Source organism: Geotrypetes seraphini, chromosome 9, assembly GCF_902459505.1.
Source record: "Geotrypetes seraphini chromosome 9, aGeoSer1.1, whole genome shotgun sequence".
In the NCBI taxonomy this organism is placed as follows: domain Eukaryota; kingdom Metazoa; phylum Chordata; class Amphibia; order Gymnophiona; family Dermophiidae; genus Geotrypetes; species Geotrypetes seraphini.
This window is the reverse complement of record NC_047092.1, coordinates 22,112,503-22,139,117: the sequence shown is the minus strand read 5'-3', so window position 1 is coordinate 22,139,117 and position 26,615 is coordinate 22,112,503. Positions and strand designations below refer to the sequence as shown.

The window sequence follows — 26,615 nt, the reverse complement described above, 5'->3', positions numbered from 1 at the left end:
CAACAAAAGTGGTCTCGCTTTTCTTCCTGGTGCCTGTTACATCACCACAATCCCATATCTACAGCAGTGGGACTGGTGTTGGACTATTTATTGTCCTTATCTGACTCTGGTCTGAAATCCTCTTCGATAAGGGTCCACCTTAGTGCCATTGCAGCTTTTCATGAGCCGATTCATGGGAAACCCCTCTCAGCTCATCCCTTAGTTTCAAGGTTCATGAAGGGCCTTTTCAATGTGAAACCACCTCTTAAAGCCCCTCCTGTTGTTTGGGATCTCAATGTGGTTCTTTCTGCGTTGATGAAGCCTCCTTTCGAGCCGTTGGCCTCAACGCATTTTAAATTTCTCACTTGGAAAGTGGTCTTTCTAATAGCTCTCACTTCTGCCAGGAGGGTCAGTGAGCTTCATGCGCTGGTGGCGGATCCACCTTTCACGGTTTTTTCACCATGATAAGGTCGTCCTCCGCACACATCCCAAATTCCTTCCTAAGGTTGTGTCTGAATTTCATCTTAACCAATCCATCGTTCTACCTGTTTTTTTCCCAAAGCCTCATTCTACTCCAGGTGAACAGGCTTTGCATACCTTGGATTGTAAATGTGCTCTGGCTTACTATCTTGATCGCACCAAACCTCACAGATCATCTCCTCAACTATTTTTGTCATTTGATCCTAACAAGTTGGGTCATCCTGTATCTAAACGCACTCTATCCAATTGGCTTGCTGCTTGCGTTTCTTTTTGTTATGCTCAGTCCGGCCTGACACTGGAAGGTTCTGTCACAGGCCACAAAATTAGAGCTATGGCAGCGTCTGTAGCTTTCCTCCGTTCCACTCCTATTGAGGAAATCTGCAAGGCTGCTACTTGGTCCTCAGTTCATACTTTTACATCTCATTATTGTCTGGATGCATTCTCCAGATGGGATGGACACTTCGGCCAATCTGTTTTGCAAAATTTGTTTTCCTAATGGCCAACCTTCCCTCCATCCCTCTTTTTGTTAGCTTGGAGGTCACCCATCAGTCAAGAATATGCTGCCTGCTTGTCCTGGGATAAAGCACAGTTACTTACCGTAACAGGTGTTATCCAGGGACAGCAGGCAGATATTCTTGCGTCCCTCCCACCTCCCCGGGTTGGCTTCTTAGCTGGCTTATCCTAACTGGGGACCGCGCGCCTCTGTCGGGCGGGAAGGCACTCGCGCACGCGCGGTGCGGCCTAGCTAGAACTTTCTAAAGTTCTTAGAGTGCAATCACTCTAAAATTGTCCGTACCGGGGCTCCGTCGGTGCCGTCACCCATCAGTCAAGAATATCTGCCTGCTGTCCCTGGATAACACCTGTTACGGTAAGTAACTGTGCTTAATATACCATTAAATTTCTACAGAATCTTGAAACATCTCCTATAGGAAGCCAGGGGGCTATACCTAAATCTATGACAAATACTTATAGGAAAGGTTGCAATTCATCCTGCTCATGAACTATTACTGAAAGATTATTAAAGTAAAAGATCCTCAGCTCTGTCTTACCATCAGTAATTCTCAGATGCAATCATGAACCCCTTAAGTCCATTGTATATGTGAGGAGAAATTGGAAGCAAAAAAAAAAAATAAAGGGATATAATGCATGAAAATATCCAGAGAGTAATAAAGAGTTATTTTTTATTTAGGGATATATAGTTTTCCAAACAAGATGAGCTTTTCCCACCTGAATACATATTTGATTTGAGAGAATTTGGGGCCCTTTAATAATATCTTTTGAGCTGTGTGCATTTCAGCACAAGATGTGTCCATAAAGTATGGTAGTTCTTATTTATATACCACCTATTAATTGTCTAAGAAGTTTACATTCAAGTACTCGGGCATGTGTCCCTATCTATTCTGGTGGGCTCACACTCTATCTAACGTACCTGGGGCAATGGAGGACTGAGTGTCTTGCCCAGGGTCACAAGGAGCAGCGTGGGGCTTGAATTCACAACCTCAGGGTGCTGAGGCTATAGCTCTAACCACTAGGCCACTCCCTCCCTCGTCTTTGGGTTATTTGACTCCCGCATAGTAGTTTTATGGTTTCTTTATGCTAGTTCACAGGTGTCAAAGTAGGTCCTCGAGGGCCGCAATCCAGCCGGGATTTCAGGATTTCCCCAATGAACATGCATGAGATCTATTAGCATACAGTGAAAACAGTGCATGCAAATAGATCTCATGCATATTTATCAGGGAAATCCTGAAAACCTGGCTGGTTTGTGGCCCTCGAAGACCGGCTATGACACCCCTGTTCTAGTATGTCATTGACAGCAACATTTCTTCATGTTTCCTCTTTTGATCTGTTTGTCGATATCTGTCTCAGTTATGATGGGTTCCCTTCTCATGTTATTTGGTCCTTTTCTTACAGTCCTGAGACAATACGTATGTCTCGTGGAGGGAGCTCTGGTCTACTGAAATGTGGGAAGGGAACCACCTATGAGGGCGGCATGAGGGTGCCTGCCATCGCCTACTGGCCTGGCAAGATCCTACCAGGTAAGTATTTTATTGGTTAAATTGTTGAGAGAAGAATATTCTGTCCCCTTAAGCATTACGTGTAATGCTTTTTTCCTCTTCAGGTGTGACCCATGAGCTAAGCAGCACTCTTGACATCCTGCCGACATTGGCCACCCTGGCAGGAGCTCCTATTCCCAATGTTACCTTAGATGGATATGATCTGACTGATGTTCTGTTCAGAGGTGGAAAGGTGAGACCTCCTCCTCCTCCTACTACTACTACTTATCACTTATATAGCACTGAAAGGCATACAAAGCGCTGTACATTTTGATATTTATACACAGTCTCTTCTCAGAAGAGCTTACAGTCTAACTTGGACAGACAGACATGACATATAGGGTTGGGGATGCAGATTCCAAGGGGAGAGGAGTTAGGAGTCAAAAGCACTCTCGAAGAGGTGGGCTTTTAACTGGGCCTTGAACACTGCCAGAGACAGAGCCCGCCATAGGGATTCGGGCAGCTTGTTCCAAGCATACGATGCAGCAAGGCAGAAGGGATGGAATCTAGAGTTGGCAGTTGAAGAGAATGGCACAGATAGGTAATTTACTGCTCTTTAGCTTAGATTTGTTTCAGTTTCTCTGAATTGTCACTTGTAAACACCATTTTTCTGGCACGGGTGGCTCCCATACATCTTCCTCAGTTAACTTAGCAGAGTTTAAAAAAGGTTTGGATAATTTCCTAAAACAAAAGTCCATAAGCCGTTATAAAAATTGATTTGGGGAAATCCACTGCTTATTCCTAGGATAAGTAACATAAAATCTGTTTTATTCCTTGGGATTCTGTCAGGTACTTGTGACCTGGGTTGGCTGGCCACTGTTGGAAATAGGATTCTGGGCTTGATATACTTTCGGTCTGTCCCAGTAAGGCAATTCTTATGTTCTTTTTTTTAATGTTTTATTTTGTAAGTTTTTATACACAATTATACAAACCATACATCAATATTGGTTAACAAGGTCCCCACTACCAGAGTAGTGAGGAAGACAAACTAAAGCAACATATCATCAGAGAAATATATACATGTGATGTTCAAGAAGTAAAGAAAAAAAATTGATAACTAACCAACCCCCAGGTCCAGTTCACCGTTTGCCCCCATTGAACCAATGGGAGAGTGTGGCACAGTGGTTAAAGCACAAAAGAACAGGGGAAACAAAACCACAAGAATCCAAAGCACAAAACCAGAGTGGAATTGTCCCAATCAGAATGGTGCACAAAAAAAGTGTCTTTCAACTCATCTGATAAATCCAAATGCCTTTTTTCATCCAAAGTTCTGTAAATCCATACAATGACCCGACATGTACATGTTTCAGCCTACCCGGCCTGCATCAGGAGTCTTATGAGTCTTCGGGTATGCAAGAAAATGCACAAACCAAGCTCAACGCTGCTTCTACATGAAACACTTGGGGCACTATGAAACGCCACGGCCTTGCTGCAAGTAAACTTGTATGGATTTACAGAACTTTGGAAAAATAAAGGCATTTGGATTTATCAGATGAGTTGAAAGACACTTTTTTTGTGCACCATTTTGATTGGGACAATTCCACTCTGGTTTTGTACAGTGGTTAAAGCTACAGTCTGAGCACCCTGAAGTTGTGGGTTCAAACCCACGCTGCTCCTTGTGGCCATGGACAAGTCACTTAATCCTCCCATTGTCCCAGGAACATTAGATAGATTGTGAGCCCCCCCCCCCGGGACAGACAGGGAAAAATGCTTCAGTACCTGACTAAAGTCATGTAAACCATTCTGAGCTAAATAAATAGCATTGCTGAAACTTGATATATTGTAATGATCATCCAATCCCAGATACAAATCAATGCACCTCATTTCTCCACTCAAGATAAGTATCCCAAACTTTGTGAAAGGACACCACTCTACCATATTTGTATGCAATCAACTTGGACATGAGACATATATAACAACTCTTAAGTCCCTGTAGTGCCACACCTGCTCCCTCAGGCCACCTGCTTTCATTGCATCCCTTTCTAGGATGCCTGTGTTCTCTCTCTTTCTTTCCTCGGCAATCTCTTCCCTTCCTGTCTCATTTCAACTTGTTTTGTGGTATGAACATAAATATATGAATCTCAAAACCCCAGTCCCATACCTCTGGCCAACATTTTGTATTAAGCTGGACAACCTCTGGTCCAATCTCTGGTACTTAGTATACTGGACTACTGTAATTCAGTTCATTTGGCAGGTCTTCAGTCAAATCTGTACAAAATCCAGAATGCGGCAGTGCGTCTAATTTTTGATTTGAAAAAATTGGATCATGTTGCTCCATACTACAGACAGCTCCATTGGTTGCCTTTTGAGGCCAGGATTTGATTTAAATTTGAGACGCTCTGTTATAAAGCCGTATATGGTCAGGTATCTGGTTATTTACTAGAACAATTTACATTTTTAAAGGCGGTTCATCCACTAAGAACATAAGAACATAAGAAGTTGCCTCCACTGGGTCAGACCGAGGTCCATCTCGCCCAGCGGTCCGCTCCCGCGGCGGCCCATCAGGTCTGCGACCTGTGAAGTGGTTTCTGACCACTTTTATAACCTACCTCAAGTTCTATCTGTACCCCTCTATCCCTTTATCCTCCAGGAACCTATCCAAACCCTTCTTGAACCCCTGTACAGAGTTCTGGCCTATCACTTCCTCCGGAAGCGCGTTCCATGTGTCCACCACCCTCTGCGTAAAAAAGAATTTTCTAGCATTTGTTCTAAACCTGTCCCCTTTCAATTTCTCTGAGTGACCCCTAGTGCTTGTGGCTCCCCTCAGTTTGAAGAATCTGTCCTTATTTACTCTCTCTATGCCCTTAAGGATTTTGAAGGTTTCTATCATGTCCCCTCTAAGTCTCCTCTTCTCCAGGGAGAACAGCCCCAGTATTTTTAACCTGTCAGCGTATGGAAAATTTTCCATACCTTTTATCAGCTTAGTCGCCCTCCTCTGCACTCCCTCGAGTACCGCCATGTCCTTCTTGAGGTACGGCGACCAGTATTGAACACAGTACTCCAGGTGCGGGCGCACCATTGCGCGATACAGCGGCATGATGACTTCCTTCGTCCGGGTTGTGATACCCTTTTTGATGATGCCCAGCATTCTGTTTGCTTTCTTTGAGGCTGTCGCACATTGCGCCGATGGTTTCAGTGATGAGTCGACCATCACCCCCAAGTCCCTTTCCAGGTTACTCACCCCTAGCAGTGTTCCCCCCATTTTGTAGTTGAACATCGGGTTCTTTTTCCCTACATGCATGACCTTGCATTTCTCCACGTTAAAACTCATTTGCCACTTTTTTGCCCAGTCTTCCAGTCTCGTTAGGTCCTTTTGTAGGTCTTCACAGTCTTCCGTGTTTCTAACCCTGCTGCAGAGTTTGGTGTCATCAGCAAATTTGATAACCTCACATTTTGTCCCCGTTTCCAGATCGTTAATAAATATATTGAATAGTAGAGGTCCCAGCACCGACCCCTGCGGAACTCCGCTCGTGACCCATTGCCAATCTGAGTATTGGTCCTTGACTCCAACCCTCTGTTTCCTGCCTGCTAGCCAGTGTTTGATCCATCGGTAGATATCCCCTTGCACCCCGTGGTTCCACAGTTTTTTAAGTAGCCGTTCGTGTGGTACCTTGTCGAAGGCTTTTTGGAAGTCAAGGTAAATGATGTCTATGGATTCACCCTTATCCATCTGACTGTTTATTCCCTCAAAGAAGTACAGCAAGTTCGTGAGGCACGACCTTCCCTTGCAGAAGCCATGCTGGCTCGCCTTCAGTTGTCCATTGTTTTCTATGTGTTCGCAGATTGTGTCCTTTACCATTGCTTCCAGCATCTTTCCAGGAACCGAGGTCAAGCTCACAGGCCTGTAGTTTCCCGGGTCACCCCTTGATCCCTTCTTAAAGATGGGCGTGACATTTGCTATTTTCCAGTCCTCTGGGATCTCCCCAGTTTTTAGGGAGAGGTTACATATTTGGCGAAGTGTCTCTGCTATTTCGTTTCTCAGTTCTTTTAGTACCCTTGGGTGGATGCCGTCCGGGCCTGGTGATTTGTCGCTCTTTAGTCTGTCTATCTGTCTGAGGACATCCTCTTTGCTTACCTCTAGTTGTACCAGCCTTTCGTCGTGTTCTCAGTTTATAATCACCTCGGGTTCTGGGATATTGGATGTGTCCTCTCTGGTGAAGACTGACGAGAAGAATTTGTTTAACCTTTCAGCTATCTCTTTTTCCTCCTTTATCGCTCCTTTCCTGTCTCCGTCGTCCAGTGGTCCCACTTCCTCTCTGGCTGGTTGTTTCCCTTTCACATACCTGAAGAAGGGTTTGAAGTTTCTTGCTTCTCCTGCCAGTCTTTCCTCATATTCTCTCTTTGCCTTCCTGACCTCTCGATGACATTCTTTCTGGTGTCTTTTGTGCTCTTCCTGGTTTTCCTTTGTTGGATCCTTTTTCCATTTCTTGAAGGATAATTTCTTGTCACTTATCGCCTTTTTAACTGCAGATGTTATCCATGCTGGGTTTCTAGTTCGATTTTTTTTGCACCCTTTCCTAAACCTTGGGACGCACAGGATAATTTCATTGTTTGTGTTCCCTCCAGTATAAGGATGTCTTTACAAGAAGTTTTTGTATCGAACAATTAGATATCAGGCTGCTAGTTGGGTTCAGAACTGCGTATTTTGTTTGCTTCTTCGATTTCATATATGCATTTCCGAAAACAATTAAAGACATCTCTTTTTGTAAAATTCTGAGGAAAGTAAGGAAGATGATATTTCTCTTGTATTTCACTGTGATGTACAGTCTCTTGATGATGTAAACTGCTTCGATCTGGAAGTTATTGTGGTCTAGAAATGCATTCTAATGTAATGTAAACTCTTTAGGAAAAAGATGATGCAACCTTGTGACTTTCTGCAGTGTCTTGTTTGCTGGCAATATTAATCTTTTGGGGGGGATTAAGGCATCCAGGGTTGTCTCAGTTTGCCTGCATAACTCCTTGGGTTGTGGATACTGAGACTATCTCCAAGACTTACATGGATTTTCTATTCTTCATTCCCCAGAGTAAGCGGAATGTGATGTTTTTCTATCCACCTTCTCCATACAAGCAGATGGGAGTCTTTGCAGTACGATACGGCACATACAAGGCCCATTTCTTCACACAAGGTAACTGTTTCTCCCAGATTGCTAAATTCTTATGTAAAGTCCCCAGTATGACTGCTGAGTCATTGATGATGGAGTTTTCCTTCTTCCATGGATATACATCTGCCAAGTTAGTGATCAGTTAATTTCACGGAGTCACTGATGAGTGAATTTTGCCTCCTGCCTTCAGTACCTCTTTATTTGCTGAATAAGAGATGACTGAAGGCTTTACTCCACACCTCCCTTGCTCTACCTCCCTCCCCTCAACCCTTCGCTAGTGTGAAAAGTAAGAGTTTTAGTACCCAACCCAGTAACACAATGAATGTTTTCTGATCTTCCCAACTGCTGTGATAGAAATGCGTGTACTTACATTTTTTCCTCTGTTCTTCAGGTTCTTCTCTCAGTGAAACAACTCCAGATAAGGACTGCCATTTTATGGCCTGGCTGACCCACCATGATCCCCCACTGCTCTTTGACCTAGAAGCTGACCCTTCTGAGAATTATAACCTTCTGGAACAAGGCATAAAGCCTGAGTACCTACAGATCCTAAAAAAGATCCAAGGAGAGAAGGAAAACTTTGAAAGCAAAATGGTGTTTGGGGAAAGTCAGATGAGAAAGGGGGAAGACCACTCACTAGAGCCCTGCTGTAACCGTGGCTGCACTCCAGAACCCTCCTGCTGCCACTGTACCAAGTGATTCTCTACAACAGGAACAACCTCATGCAAGCAGAAACCAAGGGGGGTTGGGACCCTAAGGCAGTATAGTAATAAAGAGTAAGAGTGACATTGTACTTGGAGTTCCACTCAGGTGACAAGTCCCTCCTGTCTGTTCCCTTCTCTTCCTCCACCAACTCCAGACTCTGTCCCGTCTGTCTTTCTATGGAACAAGCTACCCGAATCCCTACAGCAGTCTCTGGCAGTGTTCAAGACCTAGTTAATAGCCCACCTCTTTGAGACTGCTTTCAACTCCTAACTCCTCTCATCTTGGGTTCTGCATCCTTAACACTATATGTATATAACCCTTTCTGTCCAAGTTAGATTGTAAGCGCTTCTGAGAAGGGACCATCTATTAAATGTCAAAATGTACAGCGCTGTGTATGCCTTTCAGCACTATATAAGTGGTATATGGTAGAGTAGTTCTTTCTATGATGTAAACCATGCCTCTACCAAAATCTGCTCCTATTGTAGGAAGACAGCCAAGTGTGGATGTGTATAATTCAGAAAGGATGGTACTAAACTTCTGGTCATTCTTCTGACTGGCTACTGGTTTCTAATCTCAAACTCCTTACTCATTAATTTGATTGCAATTCATTATGTCATTCATTACCTCCCAATACTGAGTGCTATTTAACACAGGGATCCTTTTACAAAGCTACAATGAGATTTAGGCTTAGCACAGCCTTACACATCATTTATATTGTGGCTGTAAAAAAATCCCTTAGTTTCTATTAATTTCATTTATGGCGGTTCACTAATGTGACCATTAGCATTCACTTTTCAGTGGCCCCTCGTAGAAGCATTATGTAGGTGCCTAACTTACCCCCTCCCCCCCCCTTTTTACAAAACCATAGCACATTTTTTAGCGCTGGCTGCAGCGGTAACAGCTTCAATGCTGAAAGGAATTCTATCAGTGTCGGACCTATTACCGCCGTGGCCGGCACTAAAGGGGTTAATTTTTTAATTGGCTTGTCATTGAACAGCATAATCAAAAAAATAATTAAAAATTAATGTTCACATAGGCGCTTACATCAGTAGTCACCATGTAGGCATCTACCCCAAGATGCCTAACTGCAAGGTAAGTGTGGTTAGGGGTGGAGTTTGGGCATGGATTGCCTTAGATGCCAGTACATTAGGCCAAGAAACCCTGACCTAATATACCAGCACCTGACATTATCACACCTACCGGCACCTAAGTTTTGTGCAGTCTTCAGTTGTGATAATGAGACAACAGAACTGGCCAGCGAGGTCATGTGACCTGACACAATGCGACTTCTTTCTTTGGGGTTTTATGAAATCGCAGGTTTATGAAAACAAACCCCGAACTGTACCAGAACTCAAAGAGGGAATTCGATGTGTCATCGGCCAACTTGAGGAGCAAGTTTGTGAAAGTTATCATAAAATTTCATCAATAGAGTGACTAGATGCAGAGCAAGTCGTGGGGACTTAGGCCAGATATTGTTTTTCCTACTTAAATCGCAACATTTACCCTTTGTAATGATGTAAAAATATATCTCATTTCATGAAAATAAAATAATTTATTCACCTTATTAAATCTAGGATTCTTGTTAGGGCCATTATACGTGGGGCAATGAAAGAGTGGAGGAGTGTGTGGCGCAGTGGTTGGATCTACAGCCTCAGCACCCTGGGGTTGTGGGTTCAAACCCTGCACTGCTCCTTGTGACCTTGGGCAAGTCACTCAGTCCTCTATAGCCCCAGGTACGTTAGATAGATTGTGAGCCCACCGGGACAGATAGGGAAAATGCTTGAGTACCTGATTGTAAAAACCGCTTAGATAACCTTGATAAGCGGTATATCAAATCCTAATAAACTTGAAACTTGAAAGGTTAAGTGGCTTGCCCAAGGTCACAAGGAGTTGCAGTAGGAATTGAACCCAGGTTACCAGGATCAAAGCCTACTGTACTATCAGGCTTCTCCTCTGACCCAGTATGGCAATTGTTATGTTCTTAAAAACAATACTATCATCCCGTGTTATATAACAGATAGTTGCGGGGTACTGACAATAAATCACTGTTAAAGTAATGCCTTTGATTTGTCTGAAAATCATGTAATAATCGTTGCTGTGTAACTTTATATGTTGTATTAAGATAACTAATGAAATTTCTTTTTAAAAATTTTTCCTTTAATTTTTAGCTTTTCAAATATATAAACTCAATAACCAGCTTGTGCAGTTACATCTAGCTTATCTCTGTAATACAAAATACATATTGGAAAATGTTTGGGGTGGGGGTGGGAGAAGAGAGGACAAAAGAAGCCGTGTATTTTAAGAAAGAAGTATTGGGAAATGAGTAATTGTGATTCCAAACCATATCTAGGAACCTAGAACCATTTATTCTTAAGGATTCTTGGTTCTGAAGGTGTCATCACTCTCTGTTGAAGTCACAAAGTCTGTGACAGCGGTGCTTCCCTCCACCACGAGTTCTAAGCCTGGAAGAGACATTAACATGAGATGGCGTCCTCCCTGCTGCTCTTCTTCCTTCCCCTGCTTTTTATGTCCAGGGGTGTGAGCGCAAGAGGCAACATGGTTGGAAGTTAGTACTCATCTATCCATCATCCAGTCATTATTCATTCATTTGTTCATCCATCCATTCTACTGTGTTTCTGCATCTGGGTCTCCTGATTCTGCTGTACTGCTCTGCCTGAATACCTGGCTCAGCAATACTCCTCTGCTCAGGCTCTTGACTGCAGAATAATGCCATGACTGTGCCCGCGATTCCAGGTGCACCGTATTGCTGTGCTTGGCTGCATGCTGTCGCTGGGCCTAGGTCCATAACTGTGCAGTTTTGTAGAATGTAGGACCTTTCCCTGTATGATAGTGCCATCCATGCCTGGACCTCTTGCCACACAGCTGTCCGATTACTGGTTGCATGGTATTGACCAATACTGGCCCCAGTTTTGAGGTATTGCTGTCGATGACTCTTGACATGCCTCTTTCTCTGTTCTTTGCAGACTGCAGCAAACGTCCTCTTTTTAATGCGAAGAGAAGCTCCCGTATTGTGGGAGGGATAGATTCACTACCTGGGGCTTGGCCTTGGCTAGTCAGTATCCAAAAGCCTTCATTCTCTGATTATGTTCATCTGTGTGGGGGTTCTCTGTTAAATGACAAATGGATAGTGACCGCAGCCCACTGTTTTAATGGGCAAGAAAGGTAAAGTGATGTCACAGAGAAAATAATTCAGAAGCTGGAGCCACTCTAATAGAAATTACACAAAAAATTCTTAGAACCTTTTTTTTTTTTCAATACTAGTTGGATTTCTGTGTAAATGAATTGCCCGTCTCTTGCAAACATAAGTAAGGTGGCCATATATCTGGGTGGACAAGCTAAGTGAACCACAGTTCTCCATGTACTTGTGCTTTGTACTAGAGAGTTGCGCGGGGACAGAAATCCCGCCCATCCCCGCCAGGATCCTCTTCATCCCCACCCATCCCCGCCAGGATTCTCTCCATCCCCACCCGTCCCCGTCAGGATCCTCTCCGTCCCCACCCATCCCCGCAAGGAATTACCTCCATCCCCGCCCGTCCCCATAAAAAGCAGCAATTACTTCTGACAGGATCATCAGTTCCACAGTTTCTTTTGTGTTTACGCTGCTGTTTTCCTTGTGGAATCTCTTTGGTGTTTTTTGTTTTCTGTTCAGGTAATTAACTTATAAATCCCCTCTTTTACTAAGGCTGACGTGTCCATTATATTATATGGACAAACCCAGCTTCCAAAGCCTTCCATCCCCGTGGGAGTCCCGTTGGCTAGAGAGGGGTCCCCATGGGAGTCCCGTGGGCCAGAGGGGGGTCCCCGTGGGAGTCCCGTGGGCCAGAGGGGGGTCCCCGTGGGAATTCCATGGGTTAGGGGGGATTCCCGCGGGATCCCCGCGGGATTCCGCGATCCCCATTCCCGTGCAGATCTCTACTCTGTACCCTAAACAAACTATTATGGCCTCTGTAAGAGAAGCACACTGATTGTGCTTTACGAGCTGTTTTCTAATAGGGCACAACTTTGATAAGTGTCAGAAGAGGTACTTACAGTGGCATAGCAAGGGTGAGAGGTGCTTGGGGTGGTGACGCCCCTCTCCCACCCTCATCTCCGCCCTCCGCTCCTTCCCTGATCCCCCCCTGCTTTGCGTGCCTCCCCTTCCTTACTCCATACCTCTAGTTGTTCACCGCCACGAGCAACAACTTCAACATGCTCCTCATGACCCCATCGGCTCTCCCGCTGACATTATCTCCTATGCCACAGCACCCAGAAGTGATGTCAGCGGGAAAGCTGACGCAATCAAATTTGTTGCTTGCGGCAGTGAACAACTAAAGGTGTGGGGGAGGGAAGGGGGTGCGCGCATGGCGAGGGGAGGAGTGGGAAGAGGCACAGGGGGTAGGGAGGAGGAGGGGTGCCAGCGCCCCCACCAACATGGCGCCAGGGGGCGGACCCCCCCGTCCTATATCACTGGGTACTTAGTATATGCATGAATTAGTCCAATAAAAAAGGTATATTTTTTTCTTTATGTTTTTATTTCTACATATTATCATATTTTATATAAGCTACTGTTTCTCAACTCGGTCCTGGAGTATCCCCTAGGAGTCCATTCATCTGGGACCTCATATGGTCTCTTTAAAGACCTAGGACTTTCAGACTTTATACATGTTGCTTTAATAAATGTGACTTTACGGTTGGTATAGATATCTCTCTTGCCTCTTTGTTATGCTTTGTGGGGGGGGGGGTTTAGGCCTGTTTGCGTCTTTATTTCTACCCCATTGTGCCCCCTTGTCAGTCAGGTTTTCAGGATATCCAGAATTAAAGTGCATAAACTTGATTTGCATACACTGTCTCCATTATATGCAAATTTCTTTCATGCATATTCATTGTGGCTATCCTGAAAACCTCACTGGCAAAGGGGGTACTCCAGGACCGAGTTGAGAAACATTGAGGAAACACCAACCACAAATACTCTCATATAAACCAAATATCAATCTTTAAATATTGTGAGCATAAAAGCAGCAGCCTGTAGATTTTCTGCAGTAATGTGCAAAGTTGTCAAACTCTCAAGGTTTTAATCATCTGTCCTTTTGCAATAAAATATTTTTAACAAGCTGTTTCAAAAATCATGCTTATTTCCAAATTATGATTGATCTTCAGCCACCATATGCACAAACAGAAACTTTCCAACTAAGGGCTTGTCTGTAACAGACTTGATCGTGAACATAAATGCTTTATGAAAACAAAAAGTGTGGATACAGATGTTCTGGAGATAATTTATTAAACACTGACATATAAAACCATGAAAATTCAATTAAAAAAGTACAATGATAAAAAATACTGTGATAAAAATCCAACCGGATCCTACACGGTCCATGTTTCAGCGAACACGCCTTCCTCAGGGGTCCAATGGTTTGCAACCTCACATATAAAGAATTGGACTGAAAACATTTTTTTGCTACTTCAGCTTGTCTGCGGTGTTCTTTGCTCACATGTTTAAAGACAATAGACTGTTTTCAGTCCAATTCTTTATATGCGAGGTTGCAAACCATTGGACCCCTGAGGAAGGCATGTTCACCGAAACACGGACCGTGTAGGGTCCGGTTGGATTTTTATCACAGTATTTTTTATCATTGTACTTTTTTAATTGAATTTTCATGGTTTTATATGTCAGTGTTTAATAAATTATCTCCAGAACATCTGTATCCACAGTTTTTGTTTTTGTTTTCATCGGTGGATTGTTTTCACTGTGGATCATTGGGGCTCCCCATTTTTCTTTGTTGTGCTGCATAAATGCTCTATACCAGTGGTTCTTAAACCTGTCCTGGGGTACATTCAGCCAGTCAAGTTTTCAAGATATCCCTAATGAATATGCATGAGAGAAATTTGCATGCCTACTCTCTACTTTATAGGCAAATCTCACTCATGCATATTCATTATGGATATCATGAAAACCCGACTCACTGGAGGTCTCCCCAGTACAGGTTTAAGAACCACTGCTCTATACAATCATGTTCCGGGACATTAAAACTTGCTTCAAATCCCAGATGAGGTTAGATTGGAATCAAATTTGTCTCGAATTTTTGGATTCATAGGCCCCAAATTTATGAAATGAGATCCCTATGGACTTGCCTTACAGTCAATGTTATTTCTCTTTTAAGAGAGATTTGGAAGTTTGTATTTTAAAAAAATGTCTTTGGTTGATTTGTATTCTATTGTTTCTCCGCTGCTGCAGAGAGAGGAAAAAATGGCATTATAACTTTTGAAATAGTGGATTACTAATTATTAAATTTATAAATAAAAAAAAAATAGTGGATTACATAATGACATACAATCAGTCAGCCTTTAGGGCCATTTCAAACTAATATCATCTGATCTAATTCATCATTCAAACCCGTGGGGCCATAAAGCAAAGGGTGTGAATTCAATAACATTCCCTGTAATTCAGCTGTCTCTGTTTTCACCTTGCAGATCTAAGGAAACTAACGATCTTCCACTGCAGATCAGAAATATGTTGTGCTTCAAACCAATGAGAGATGAGTGGAACAGTTAAGCATTCTGCTTTTGTCCAACCTATGCTCATTCAGCTGTAACCTCATTGCTTGTTTTGTTCTTCCAGCATATACAGCAGAACAGGATCATTATATGACATGGGAGGATTCACGAGAAGTATTAATTTTAACTTAAACTCAAAACCATTAGAGGTAATTTCCGTTCTTAGTTTTCAATGGTAGAATTGCGTCACAGAATTGCCCACATGCTCTGTGTGCACTTAGAGGTGTTACAATCTTCCTAGGTCTCTTCTGATTCAATTATAATTTGTCAATATTAGCTCCACACTGAAACAACAATAATAAGGGCTCATGATAAAAAAGATGGTACATGCCAAAACTTATCTATAATTTATTTACTACAAAGAGATCCCCAAAACGTAAGACAGTGCACATAATCTTGAAATACTCCCCATTTGATGATAAGTAAGCAAATACTCCTGATGAACGAACCTTTGAATACCTAGGAGCTAAAATTTGGAATGATCTACTGGCGGAAATCAGAGCTACATCTTCATATTGTTCATTTCATAAACTATTGAAAACCTATTTCTTTGAGAGACGGATCTGCCCCCACCTTTTGATGCTCTACTAATTAATTTTATATTAATCTCAATGTTCTAGTGTCTTTAATCACCTGTGTGTAATCTGCTCTGAATCCAGAAGGAGATAAAGCGAAATATAAGACACCATTAGCACCATCACTAAGGAAGTCTATCCATATCAATTTAAGGCAAGAGCACTGGGCCTCCAAGGCCTCAAATCCTTTCTAATCCAGGATGCTTTCAACATCTAAAGCACTTCTTCAGCCTTAGAATTTCCCTCACTAGGTTTTATGTTTCTCACATTCTAGCCACCCTCTCGGTTTATCCCCTTCCCTAATCCTTTATTTTATATGATGTACTGTATCCTCTTCCCGCTTTCCCTTTTCTGTCCAGTGACATCCTTTAATGTTTTAATCCATGTACATTCCCAGGTTCTGTTTTCGTCTATTTATACTTTTGTACAAAAGTTTTTCTTCTGTGTAAACCGCTTAGGATTTTTTAAGCGACACATCCAATGCAGTAAACAAACTTAATTTAAATTTAGCATAGCATCTCTTTTAAAAGCACAAGTGTTCCTCTCTACAGTATCACTGTGCAAAATGATCCATCAACTCCTCCTCTTTGGGCTCCTTTTACAAAGGTGCGCTAAGCGTTTTAGAGCACGCTAACCAAACGCTAACGCATACATGTTAGTCTATGGACGCGTTAGCAGTTAGCGTGCGCTAAAATGCATAACGCACCTTAGTAAAACAGGGGGTAAGTCTTCAAAATCATAAAAGGAGGAAAAATATATGCTGCAAATGAAGAAACAGGCAAGTGGATCCTTTAATTTATAAGGATGAAAACACTTGTTTGAAAATATTGTGTTGAACAGGGACCGATGATTGAAACTCTGAGAGTTTGACAGCTTCCCATTACAGCAGGTCTGCAGGTTGCTGCTTATACTCTCTTATCATGGCCCACAATATTTATAAGGTTTATATAAAAGTATTTGTGCTTAGTGTTTGCCTTTATTGTCCCATAGTCTGGGCTGTAATTTATAAAGACACCCAGAACCAGCTCCAATAACACCCAAATCCAAATTGACACGTGTTCTGAGGTAGGTATAAATGTGTATATTTACTCTGTGAGTGTACTCAAATATTTCTAATCTATACACATACATCGTAACTCCACCAGATTCACCCAAACTAGACCCCTAGGAATGCCTATGCACAGTCCCTTCAAAAGTAGGCGCAACTCTTTCCGTGTGCCTGCTTTTTAAATATGTATGCCTGAATACAATTTTATGAGAACTCCTTTTCCTGCTTTATACGTGGAAGAAGCTTTAAAAATTATATCTCCCACAAGCAGAGTGCACTGTTTAAGCTTTAAGAACCTTTCGCTTCAATACGAGCGCAGCTGCTATATCTCTATGTCCTTTGCCAGGTAAATGTGACCCTGGTCTTCTCTGCTTCTTGTCAGGAAAGCATACAAATTTCGAATTGTGGCAGGAGCCAATCAGCTTTCAGATCTTGGATCGCAGGCAGAGATTCTCAGTATCAGGCAATTGATAATCCACAGAGACTACAACCCAGAGACCGAGAGAAATGACATTGCCCTCGTGGAGATGGACCGTCCAATCACATTCAACAACTACATACAGCCCGCCTGCTTCCCTGACAGCAGCATTCATATCTCTGAAATGGACTGGTGCTATACCAGTGGATGGGGAGTAACAGAGGAAAAATGTAAGACCCTTTTTCCCACCCTTTTTCTCACCATGCTTCAAACATTGGTTTTGTGATCTCGGGGGGGGGGGGGGGGGGGTAATTTCTCTGGTTGGGTTAATTTTGTGCATGCTAGGGCGGGAATGAGCCTCGCTCCTAAGCCAGAGCATGTAGAGTATGATCTCGGTCTCTCTAATTTAGGGACATGCCGATGCTTGCTGTAAAACTTGCATTGTACCTAAGAGAGCTTCCCTCTGTGTGTTTTGAAAAAATGCTGTTTTTGTTTTTTTTTATTTTGCCTGTGGCGCCCAGCATAATGGGAAATATTTCTGTATCTTTCTACCACAGTTTCTTCTCTGACTGCATTTCTTGGTACTTGAGGATTCTCTCTCAACGCAATTCACAGAGTAATCACCCACTACTGCCATCTCTGTGACTAATGCTGTTCTGGTTTTCTCTTTTACCACTATGTCCAGTTTTCTTGCATCTGTTGGGATGAGGGTGTTCCAAGCAGTGGCGTAGTACGGGTGAGTGGCGCCCGGGGCGGTGGCATCCCTCCCCCGCCCTCTTCCCTGTTCCCCTGCCGCACTGGCACCCCCTTCACTTTCCCCATACTTTTTTAACTTCTGCATGATCAGCATGCCCACATCGGTGTCGGCTCACCCTTTAACGTCACCTCCTAGGTGCGAGTCCCGGAAGTGACATCAGAGGGAGTGCCGATGCCAACGCAGGCAGCAACCTTGTGACGGGGAAGTAAAAAAAGTACGGGGGAAGGCAAGGGGCACGTGGCAAGGAGAGGGGCAGAGAGGAGGAAGGGTGACCCCCCTTCTCCGCACTCCCCTTACTATGCCACTGGTTCTAAGTAATCATAACCTCTTCATTTTCCACAATACTCATGGGGTCATGATCCCAAAGCTTTTCTGGTACAGTGATGTTGTAATGTTTACAGAGTTTCCTGCTGTGTGAGGCCTAGCGTTGTCACGGTGCCACAACATTTGGAATGATAGTGTCCGAAGATCTAAAGATGAAAAAACAGTGTGACAAGGCGGTGGCTGCTGCCAGAAGGATGCTGGGCTGTATAAAGAGAGGTGTAGCCAGTAGAAGGAAGAAGGTGTTGATGCCTCTGTACAGGTCATTGGTGAGGCCCCACTTGGAGTATTGTGTTCAATTTTGGAGACCGTATCTGGTGAAGGACGTAAGAAGACTTGAAGCAGTCCAGAGGAGGGCGACGAAAATGATAGGAGGCTTGCACCAGAAGACATATGAAGAGAGACTGGAAGCCCTGAATATGTATACCCTAGAGGAAAGGAAGGACAGGGGGATATGATTCAGATGTTCAAATACTTGAAGGGTATTAATGTAGAACAAAATCTTTTCCAGAGAAAGGAAAATTGTAAAACCAGAGGACATAATTTGAGGTTGAGGGGTGGTAGATTCAAGAGCGATGTTAGAAAATTCTACTTTACGGAAAGGGTGCTGGATGCCTGGAATGTACTCCCGAGAGAGGTGGTGGAGAGGAAAATGGTGACTGAGTTCAAAGAAGCATGGGATGAACACAGAAGATCTAGAATCAGAGAATAATATTAAATATTGAACTAAGGCCAGTACTGGGCAGACTTGCACGGTCTGTGTTTGTATATGGCCGTTTTGGGGAGGGCTTCAATGGCTGGGAGGGTGTAGATGGGCTGGAGTAGGTTTTGACAGAGATTTCAGCAGTTGGAACCCAAGCACAGTACTGGGTAGAGCTTTGGATTCTTGCCCAGAAATAGCTAAGAAGAAAAAAAAAAATTTAAATTGAATCAGGTTGGGCAGAATGGATGGACCATTCGGGTCTTTATCTGCCGTCATCTATGTCTGAACTCTTCTCATTCATTCTTTCAAAGTTTTTGGGTTGCTATATAACAGTGGTCTCAAACTCGCGGCCTGGGGGCCACATGTGGCCCACAAGGTCCTATTTTGAGGCCCTTGGTATGTTTATCCTAATCGCCAAAGTAAAATAAAACCGTTTCTTGATCCTATGTCTCTGTAGCTAAAAATGACAATATTATTATTAAGACTTAGCCAAAAGCAGTGGCGTACCAAGGGGGGGTGGGGGTGGGGAGGTCTGCCCCGGGTGCAGCCTTAGGGGGTGTGCACAGCCAGCCAGGTCCGGAAAATTCCTGGGCTGCAATGGTGACGGCACTCAGCGGCATCGGCGCCCTCCTCCCCTGGCGATGGCATTCAGCAGCATCAGCGCCCCCCCTCCGCGATGGCACTCAGTGGCATGGGTGCCCCCCCCCCCGCGACAGCACTCAAGTTCGGCCTCCTTCTCCCGGCATCAACAGAACTTCAGATCGGCAACAGATGCTCAGTCAAAAGCTTTCCCTGACAGCTTCCTCTTTCCGCCCAGGCAGTTCAGTCAGAGGGAAGCTTTTAACTGAGCACCTGTTGCCGATATGAAGTTCTGTTGATGCAGGGAGAAGGAGGCCGAACTTGAGTGCTGTCGCGGGGGGAGGGGGCCTTGCCAATCTTGTTGCCAAAATCGGAAAGGTGAGGAAGGGAGAAAGATGGGCCTGTGGTGGATGGAGAGATTGAGAGAAGGGGACAGATGATGGAAGTGGGGAGAGAGAAGAGGGCAGATGATGGAAGTGGGGGGAAAGAGAGAGAAGGGGTAGATGATGGAAGTGGAGAGAAGGGGGAGAGAGAAGAGGGCAGATGATGAAAGTGGGGGGAAAGAGAGAGAAGGGGCAGATGATGGAAGTGGGGAGAAGGGGAGAGAGAAGAGGGCAGATGATGGAAGTAGGGGGAAGAGAGAGAAGGGGCAGATGATGGAATTGGAGAGAAGGGGGGGAGAGAAGAGGGCAGATGATGGAAGTGGGGGGAAGAGAGAGAAGGGGCAGATGATGGAATTGGAGAGAAGGGGGGAGAGAAGAGGGCAGATGATGGAAGTGGGGGGAAAGAGAGAGTAGGGGCAGATGACGGAAGTGGGGAGAAGGGGCAGATGATGGAAGTGGGGAGAGAGAAGAGGGTAGTTGATGGAAGTGGGGAGAAGAGAGAGCAAATGCTGAAAGGAAGTGGAGAAAGAGAACACATACTGGATGGAAGGAGGGATAAAGAAAAAGAACATATGCTGGATGGGTGAAGAAGATAGAGTTAGTGAGATAGTGGAGGGGTGAAGGAAAGGGGTGTCATGCTGTGGGTAGACATAGTGAAAAGAGGGAATTTGAGGACTCATAGTAAGAACAAATTTAATTTAGATGGACGCAGAAAATAAAGAAGGAAGACCAGAGAAGGAAAGGGAAGAGAGAGAGGAGAGAGATGCCAGAGAATGGGGAAGGAGACAGAGATATCAGATCTGAGTAAAGGAAATGAGAAGAGAGAGATGCTAAAAACTACAGGGGGGAGGGAAAGAGAGATGAAAGGAGAAAGATGCCAGACCATGAGGGAACAGAGGGAAGTTGATAGAAGCCAGACCAAAGGGGGGGGTCTAGAGGAGAGATGGCAGGGGGAGACAGACAGTTTCTGGAAGGGGCAGACAGTGGATGGAATGGGCAGATGCTGGATTGAAGAGACAGGGCAGACGCTGGAAGGAAAAGAGTAAAAAGAAGATAAAAGCAGAAACCAGAGACAACAAAAGGTAGACAAAAATCATTTTATTCCTATTTTGTCATTAGAATATATCAGATTTGAAATATGTATCCTGCTAGAGACATAACTGGGGACTGCAAAGCCCAGGCAGTGCTTCTTTAGCTTCCAGCTGGCTTAGGGCTTTATCGGACCAGGGGGCATTCCCCTAACACTATTCCTGTCATGTGTGATTGCAGTATTCTGTTAGCATGATATTTCTGTGTAGCATTCTATAATAATTTGGCTTGTTCAGTTTTCTTGATAGTAGAGGGGATATATGTGAAGGGGAGGGGAGACAGGGGTTTTGTTGGTCCTCGCTCTGTATATTTATATTTATAAAATGACAATTGTACAGAATATTGTTTCTTTTTATACTTTAATAAAATATGTTCAATATAAAATCATAACTGAGACTTATGCGGATGGGATCAGATGGTTTGCGGGGACTGAGCTTGCGGAGACAGGGCGGAAATGTGTTTTTTTTTAATTTCAGTCTTAATAGTTTGCCGGTCCATAAAATAATTCTTTTATTTCTGCCAGTCCACGGGTGTAAAAAGGTTGAAAAACACTGCTCTAGAGCAGAATCGGCAGCTGCGCTGAGGTGCAGGAAGGTCCCCTGATGACTCGTCTGCCGGTTTTGCTCCGGAAGAAGTAAGTTATGTCGGAGGGGGTGGACCCGGCAGACGCAGCCATCGCAGGTCTTTGCCGCAATTCCCTGCGTCTGCCGGGTCAACCCCCTCCGACGTAACTTACTTCTTCCTGAGCAAAGCCTGGAGTCATCGCTGGACCTTCCAGCACGCAGTTGCCGACTCTGCTCCAGAGCTAGTACGTCAGAGTGGGGTGCACAGGCAGCTACAGTCATCACGAGAAAGGAGCAGGACTGCTGGAATGAAAGAGTGGTGCAGGGAGAGAAAGGGAGCATGGTGGAATGGAAGGTGGTGCTGATGGAATTGATGTACAGGGAAAGGGGAGAGAGACATAAGGGGGAAGGATACTGGATGGAATTGGATTGGAGGGAAAGAAAGGGGTAGATGCTGATTGAAAAGGGGTAGATGCTGATTGAAAAGGGGTGGATGGAGAGAGAAAGGGCAGACATTGGATGGTAGTGTGGTGGGTAGAGGGGGAGCCTATGCTGGATGGAAGTGCAGATGGGAGAGATAAGGGAGTTAATGCAGGAAGGAAATGGGAGGAGAGAAAGAGGGGAGCAGACGATGGAAGTGGACAGAGAGAGGAGAAGGTACTAGATGGAAGGGGTAGAGAAAGAGGGCACATGATGGAAGGAGGGGATAAATAAAAGGAGGGCACATGATGGGGGAAAAGGATTGAGTTAGGGAAATACTGGAGGGGGTGAGAGAAAGAGGTGGCGAGCTGTAGGTAGACAGTAAAAAAGAAAATTGATGAGAGGGTAGTAAGAACGTAATCTAGATGGATGCAGAAAATAAATTGAAATGGAAAATGAGGGAAGAAAGGGATTGCAGAAGAGAGGTGTGGGAGAGGGAAGGAGAGGAGAGAGATTCCAGACCAATGGGGGTGAAAGGAGAGATGGAAGGGGGAGGCATACAGTTTCTGGAAGGGGCATAGAAGGAGAGAAGATGCCATATAGGGGCAGAGAGATGGCAGACAGTGGATGGAAGGAAGAGAGTAACAAGAAGATGAGGAAAGCAGAAACCGGAGAAGACAAAGGTAGAAAAAATTTTCTATTTATTTATTGCTTTAGGAATCATGTGTCACTGTTTCTGTGGTGTTGCATTGTATGCAGAGTCCAGCTTCTTGCTGGTTCAATTTAACCTTTGTCTATGTATTTCTATTTTATCCCCCCTTTTACAAAAATGTGGAGCGTTTTTTAGCGCCAGCCGTGGTGGTAGCAGCTCTGATGCTCAGAATTCTATGATGCTCAGATTCTATGATGCTCAGAATTCCCTTTTACAAAACTGTAGTGCAGATTTTAGTGGCTAAAATCCGCACTAAAGTTTTGTAAAAGGGAGAGGGGTTAGTTTGTGATGACATATTCCATATTAGGCAAAGGTGTTTTCTGTGTTCTGTGTGTTCGAAAGACATGGTTTTCTGTTAGGATTGAAGGTGTAGGACTGATCTGTACTAGTCTGGCTTGTTTAGTTTTACAATGGGTGTACTGATGTTGTACTGCTCATATGTAATATGCTGCCTTTTCCTAGGTACTCATGTGTGACATGTGGCTTGTTACTAAAAATCATGTTTTTCGTACAGAGGGGGGGGTGTGCCAAAAATTGATGGGCCACGGGTGTCACATATGCTAGGTACGCCACTGGCTAAAAGGAAAGGTTTATAAACTATAAAGAGTTTTACCTCACGCAAAATTGTCATTTCTTTAATAAGACATTAACTAGTGTTTGAGGCCCTCCAAGTACCTACAAATCCAAAATGTGGCCCTGCAAAGGGGTTTGAGTTTGAGACCACTGCTATATAATGTTTTGAGTGATCTTCAGATTGTCCTTTATGAGTTCTTCAGCCATTCTTGTGTGAGATTTGTCCATTTCTAGCATAGGTCGTCCACTTAATTTTTGATCCCATAAACCACCCTTCTGTACTTTTTTTTTTTTTGTCCAGTAATGTACAGTACTCACATCAACACAGTCATCACCATAAACAGCCTGCATGTGGCGGTGAATTTCAGTTGGAAGAACTCCTTCGAGTCAGAAATTCTACCATGGCACGTTGCTTTAATTGCTATAATGAGTGCTCACTGTGATAGCAATGCGGCCTCTTCACACAGACACTTTTCCCCAGCTGAAGTGAAGGAAAAAGATTTCAATGAACAAGTGAACGCATTTAATGCTTCAGAGCCGCCATCTGTTCATCAGTTATGGAGGTGGAAGAGTTACTTTTAATCTATCCCTCATATTTATTAATACACTAGTATTTTAGCCTGTTACATTAACGGGTGCTAGAATATATGTCTGTGTGTCTCTATTTCTGTCTCTCTCTCCCTCCCGCTGTCTGTCTCTCTCCCTGGCCCCCTTTGTCTGTCTGTCTTTCTGTGTCTCTCGCTGCCCCTGTATCTTTCTTCTTTTCTTTCTATCTGTCTCTCTCCCTGCCTCCTATGCAGCAACATTTCTCTCCCACCACTTCCCTGTGCAGCAGCCACAGCAGGATTCCCTCCCCCTCCATTTCCCTCCCCCCCCCCACACTACTTCCCTGTGCAGCAGCAGCATTTCCCCTACCCCCCCCTTTTCCTTCCCACGGTCTGGCCAGCTCCCTAGTTCCTTACTGCCCCCCCCCCCGCCCTTCACGCGGTCCCGACTAACCTTCCGATTCCAGCAGCGTCTGCAGCACTCTACACACTGCTGTTTCGGGGCCTTCAATAGAAGGCCCCGAAGCAGCATGTGTAGAGTGCTGCAGATGCTGCTGGAATCGGAAGATTTCAGGACCCGCAGCCCTTGCCGGACCCAAAGCAAGCTCTGGGTTTTTTGTTTGCTTGTTTGTTTTTACGCGGGCCCAGCCGGAGCAGGAGGAGAAGCCTGGGAAGCAGCAATTAAAGTCCGTTCCGGCCCCCGCTGACGTCGCCCTGGCTAGTTCACATTCTTAAGTTCAGACTGCAAGAGCCGCTGCGTCCAACAGGCTCCGCGCCACCGTGCGCATTGTGACATTTCCGCTCTCCGAGATGGTCATGTCAGAGTGAAACCCCAGACTAAATCCTTTGCCCAAGAACAGAGACTGACCGAGAATGATCAGGCAGGAGATCCTGAAAGCAGAGCTGCCTATTCTGAGCCATCTGATCCTGAGCAGGAGCCAGAATACAGGTTAGCTCCACGGCCCAGTAAAAACCCCAGCTACATTAAGAGGTTTAATCAGGCTCCCAGTTGTATTCTGCCCAGCAACCTGGGGGGGAGCCCAAGAGCACGAAAGCTAGGCACACAGACACCTAGAACAGGGTGTGGCCCAAAGACTCTTAAGCAGCTCTCCAAGGCAGTAAGAGAGGCTGCACACGAGGACCTGGCAGAGAAGGTTCTCCGGGCCAGGCAAAGGCCAGACCTCGCTCAGGAACCCATGGAGTGTGAGGATTCCATTCCTCAGGAGCCAGCAGAGCAGCTGGGTATGCCAGAAAACATGGACACGGCTGAATGGTCCATGCCTGAAGCTGACAATGAGGAAGCCATGGATGTGAGCTGGGCAGCCTCTCACTAAGTACTAGAGGTACGGGGGTGTATAAGAATATAGTGGTGAAAATTGATAAAAACTATTTTTGTTTGGTGTGCAAAGCCAAGCTCAGAGCAGTGCTGTGCCAGCACTGATTACGTTGCTGCACTCCAGCTGTGCCAAAAGCCCAGAGAAACTAAAGGAAGTTTGCTGGCTTGTGAAGCAGTTTCCCAGTTACCTATTTAAGTTCAAAGGACTTACAGAATTGGGGTTGGAGCCCCGAAGACCTAAGGGTGGGATTCAGAGGGAGCTTGTTAAAGCTATGTAATAAAAAGGGGAACCAGCAATTCTGTTGCCCAACAGTAGGAAAGACTGGAAACGGATTGTTGCTGGAATGACTAGAGCCTGCAGTAATGTTTTATTTTTTCTTTTCATGATTGAAGTTTGTTTTACAATGTGAAATTTAAGTGCCTGGTGAAGAAACCAGATTATATGATTAAAAGTCCAGGACTCAAGAGTATTCTTAAGGACTTTTACTTTTTGGGACTAATTTTGTGTTCTCTTGCTGAGACGGTGGTTCAGTGCAGGGTGGAGCCCCTAGAACCTGGACTGTGAACTTACCTAACATAAACACTGCTGTTCTTTCATTGAACTGTTTGGAAGATAAAAATCTGTGTTTTTTTCTTTGGAGAAAAAGGAAGATTGTGCGCTAGTGCTTCCTTATATGATTTTTGGTTTTCTAATCATTGTGTTTTGGAGACAAATTAAACTTTGGAAATTGTTTTTGATTTAACTTGGCTCACTGTGCTTTATTGTTGCGAAGCCCAAAGTATTGGGACACCAGTGAGGTCTTCCACATTGGGAGCCACGCCAGGGTCGTGCTGCCACCTGTCGGTGGTCTTTCGCAAGCTTCTAGAGACCCCGGCAGGTGACAGCATGCGCACTCCTACCTGCGGGTCCCTACAGCTCACGGAAAACGGGAGCACGCAGGTGGGAGTGCGCATGCGTGCTTAGGGATTTATTATATTAGATACGATGAGAACATAAGTGTTCCAATAACTAGAAAAAAGTCTACAGTTTTTATTGTTGTTGAAAAATGTATTACATTCCTTCATTTGTTTACACAGTGTTTTACCTCAGCCCAAGTGGCTGCTTATCTTTTCTTCGAGGCCATAAACTTAATTGCAGTTCAGTGGGTTTGTTATATAAGCCTCACCCTTTTTAATGGTTATGGTCAGAAAACAGCTGTTTCCAGCTTCTATTGAGGTGGTCACATAACTTGCACTTGTTGGTTTTATTAAAGGCTGACCAATTTTGGGTATTGATTTTGGCAATGAAAACAGCCTGAAATTTGAGTTCAGGTTTCACATTTTGGGCTGAATCTGAAACTCTTTCCACACCGTTGTGATCACTCTTAGCTCCCCCCCCTCTCGCCCCCAAGAGAAAAAGGGCCCACCAGCGGCAGCTCCCCCTCCCAAGGCCACCCCCAACAAGAAGCAGCCCCCTCCTGGGCCGACCTTTTCATTGGTGGATAGTGGACGCAGGAATGTCTCCACTCCTCTTCCTGTACACACCCAGCTCAAGAAATGGCTCTTGTCCATGCTGATTCCAATCATAAGATGGCTGCTGTGACCTCCCATAGCAGTCTTGCGAGACTGCTTGTGGAAGTCCCAGACGCCAGGCAGGCACAGGAGCAGGAATGAGTGAGGATGCTCCTGTACCTACTACCCACCAAAGAAAGGGTAGGGCTGGAGGGGGCAGGCTCAGGAGAAGG

The 26,615-nt window shown here is 44.5% G+C and overlaps 2 protein-coding genes across 8 annotated transcripts in view; both read left to right on the top strand.

Annotated features, from left to right (window-relative positions):
* ARSA (arylsulfatase A) overlaps window positions 1–9,881 on the top strand; it is a 92,856-nt gene extending 82,975 nt beyond the window's left edge. For all 6 annotated transcript variants that reach the window (XM_033959504.1, XM_033959502.1, XM_033959501.1 and 3 more), the window contains 4 exons: window positions 2,371–2,495; window positions 2,579–2,706; window positions 7,537–7,639; window positions 8,007–9,881. In XM_033959504.1, coding sequence (XP_033815395.1) covers window positions 2,371–2,495; window positions 2,579–2,706; window positions 7,537–7,639; window positions 8,007–8,311 — 661 coding nt within the window. In that variant the 3' untranslated portion in view covers window positions 8,312–9,881. The remainder of the gene's footprint in view (window positions 1–2,370; window positions 2,496–2,578; window positions 2,707–7,536; window positions 7,640–8,006) is intronic.
* A 229-nt stretch (window positions 9,882–10,110) lies between these two features.
* LOC117367084 (acrosin-like) overlaps window positions 10,111–26,615 on the top strand; it is a 55,141-nt gene continuing 38,636 nt past the window's right edge. Inside the window, exons 1-3 of one of the 2 annotated variants that reach the window (XM_033959326.1) lie at window positions 10,111–10,883; window positions 11,302–11,500; window positions 16,875–17,140. In XM_033959326.1, coding sequence (XP_033815217.1) covers window positions 10,802–10,883; window positions 11,302–11,500; window positions 16,875–17,140 — 547 coding nt within the window. In that variant the 5' untranslated portion in view covers window positions 10,111–10,801. Of the gene's footprint in view, window positions 11,501–16,874; window positions 17,141–26,615 lie in introns of both variants that reach the window. The other variant, XM_033959327.1, reaches the window with a different exon arrangement.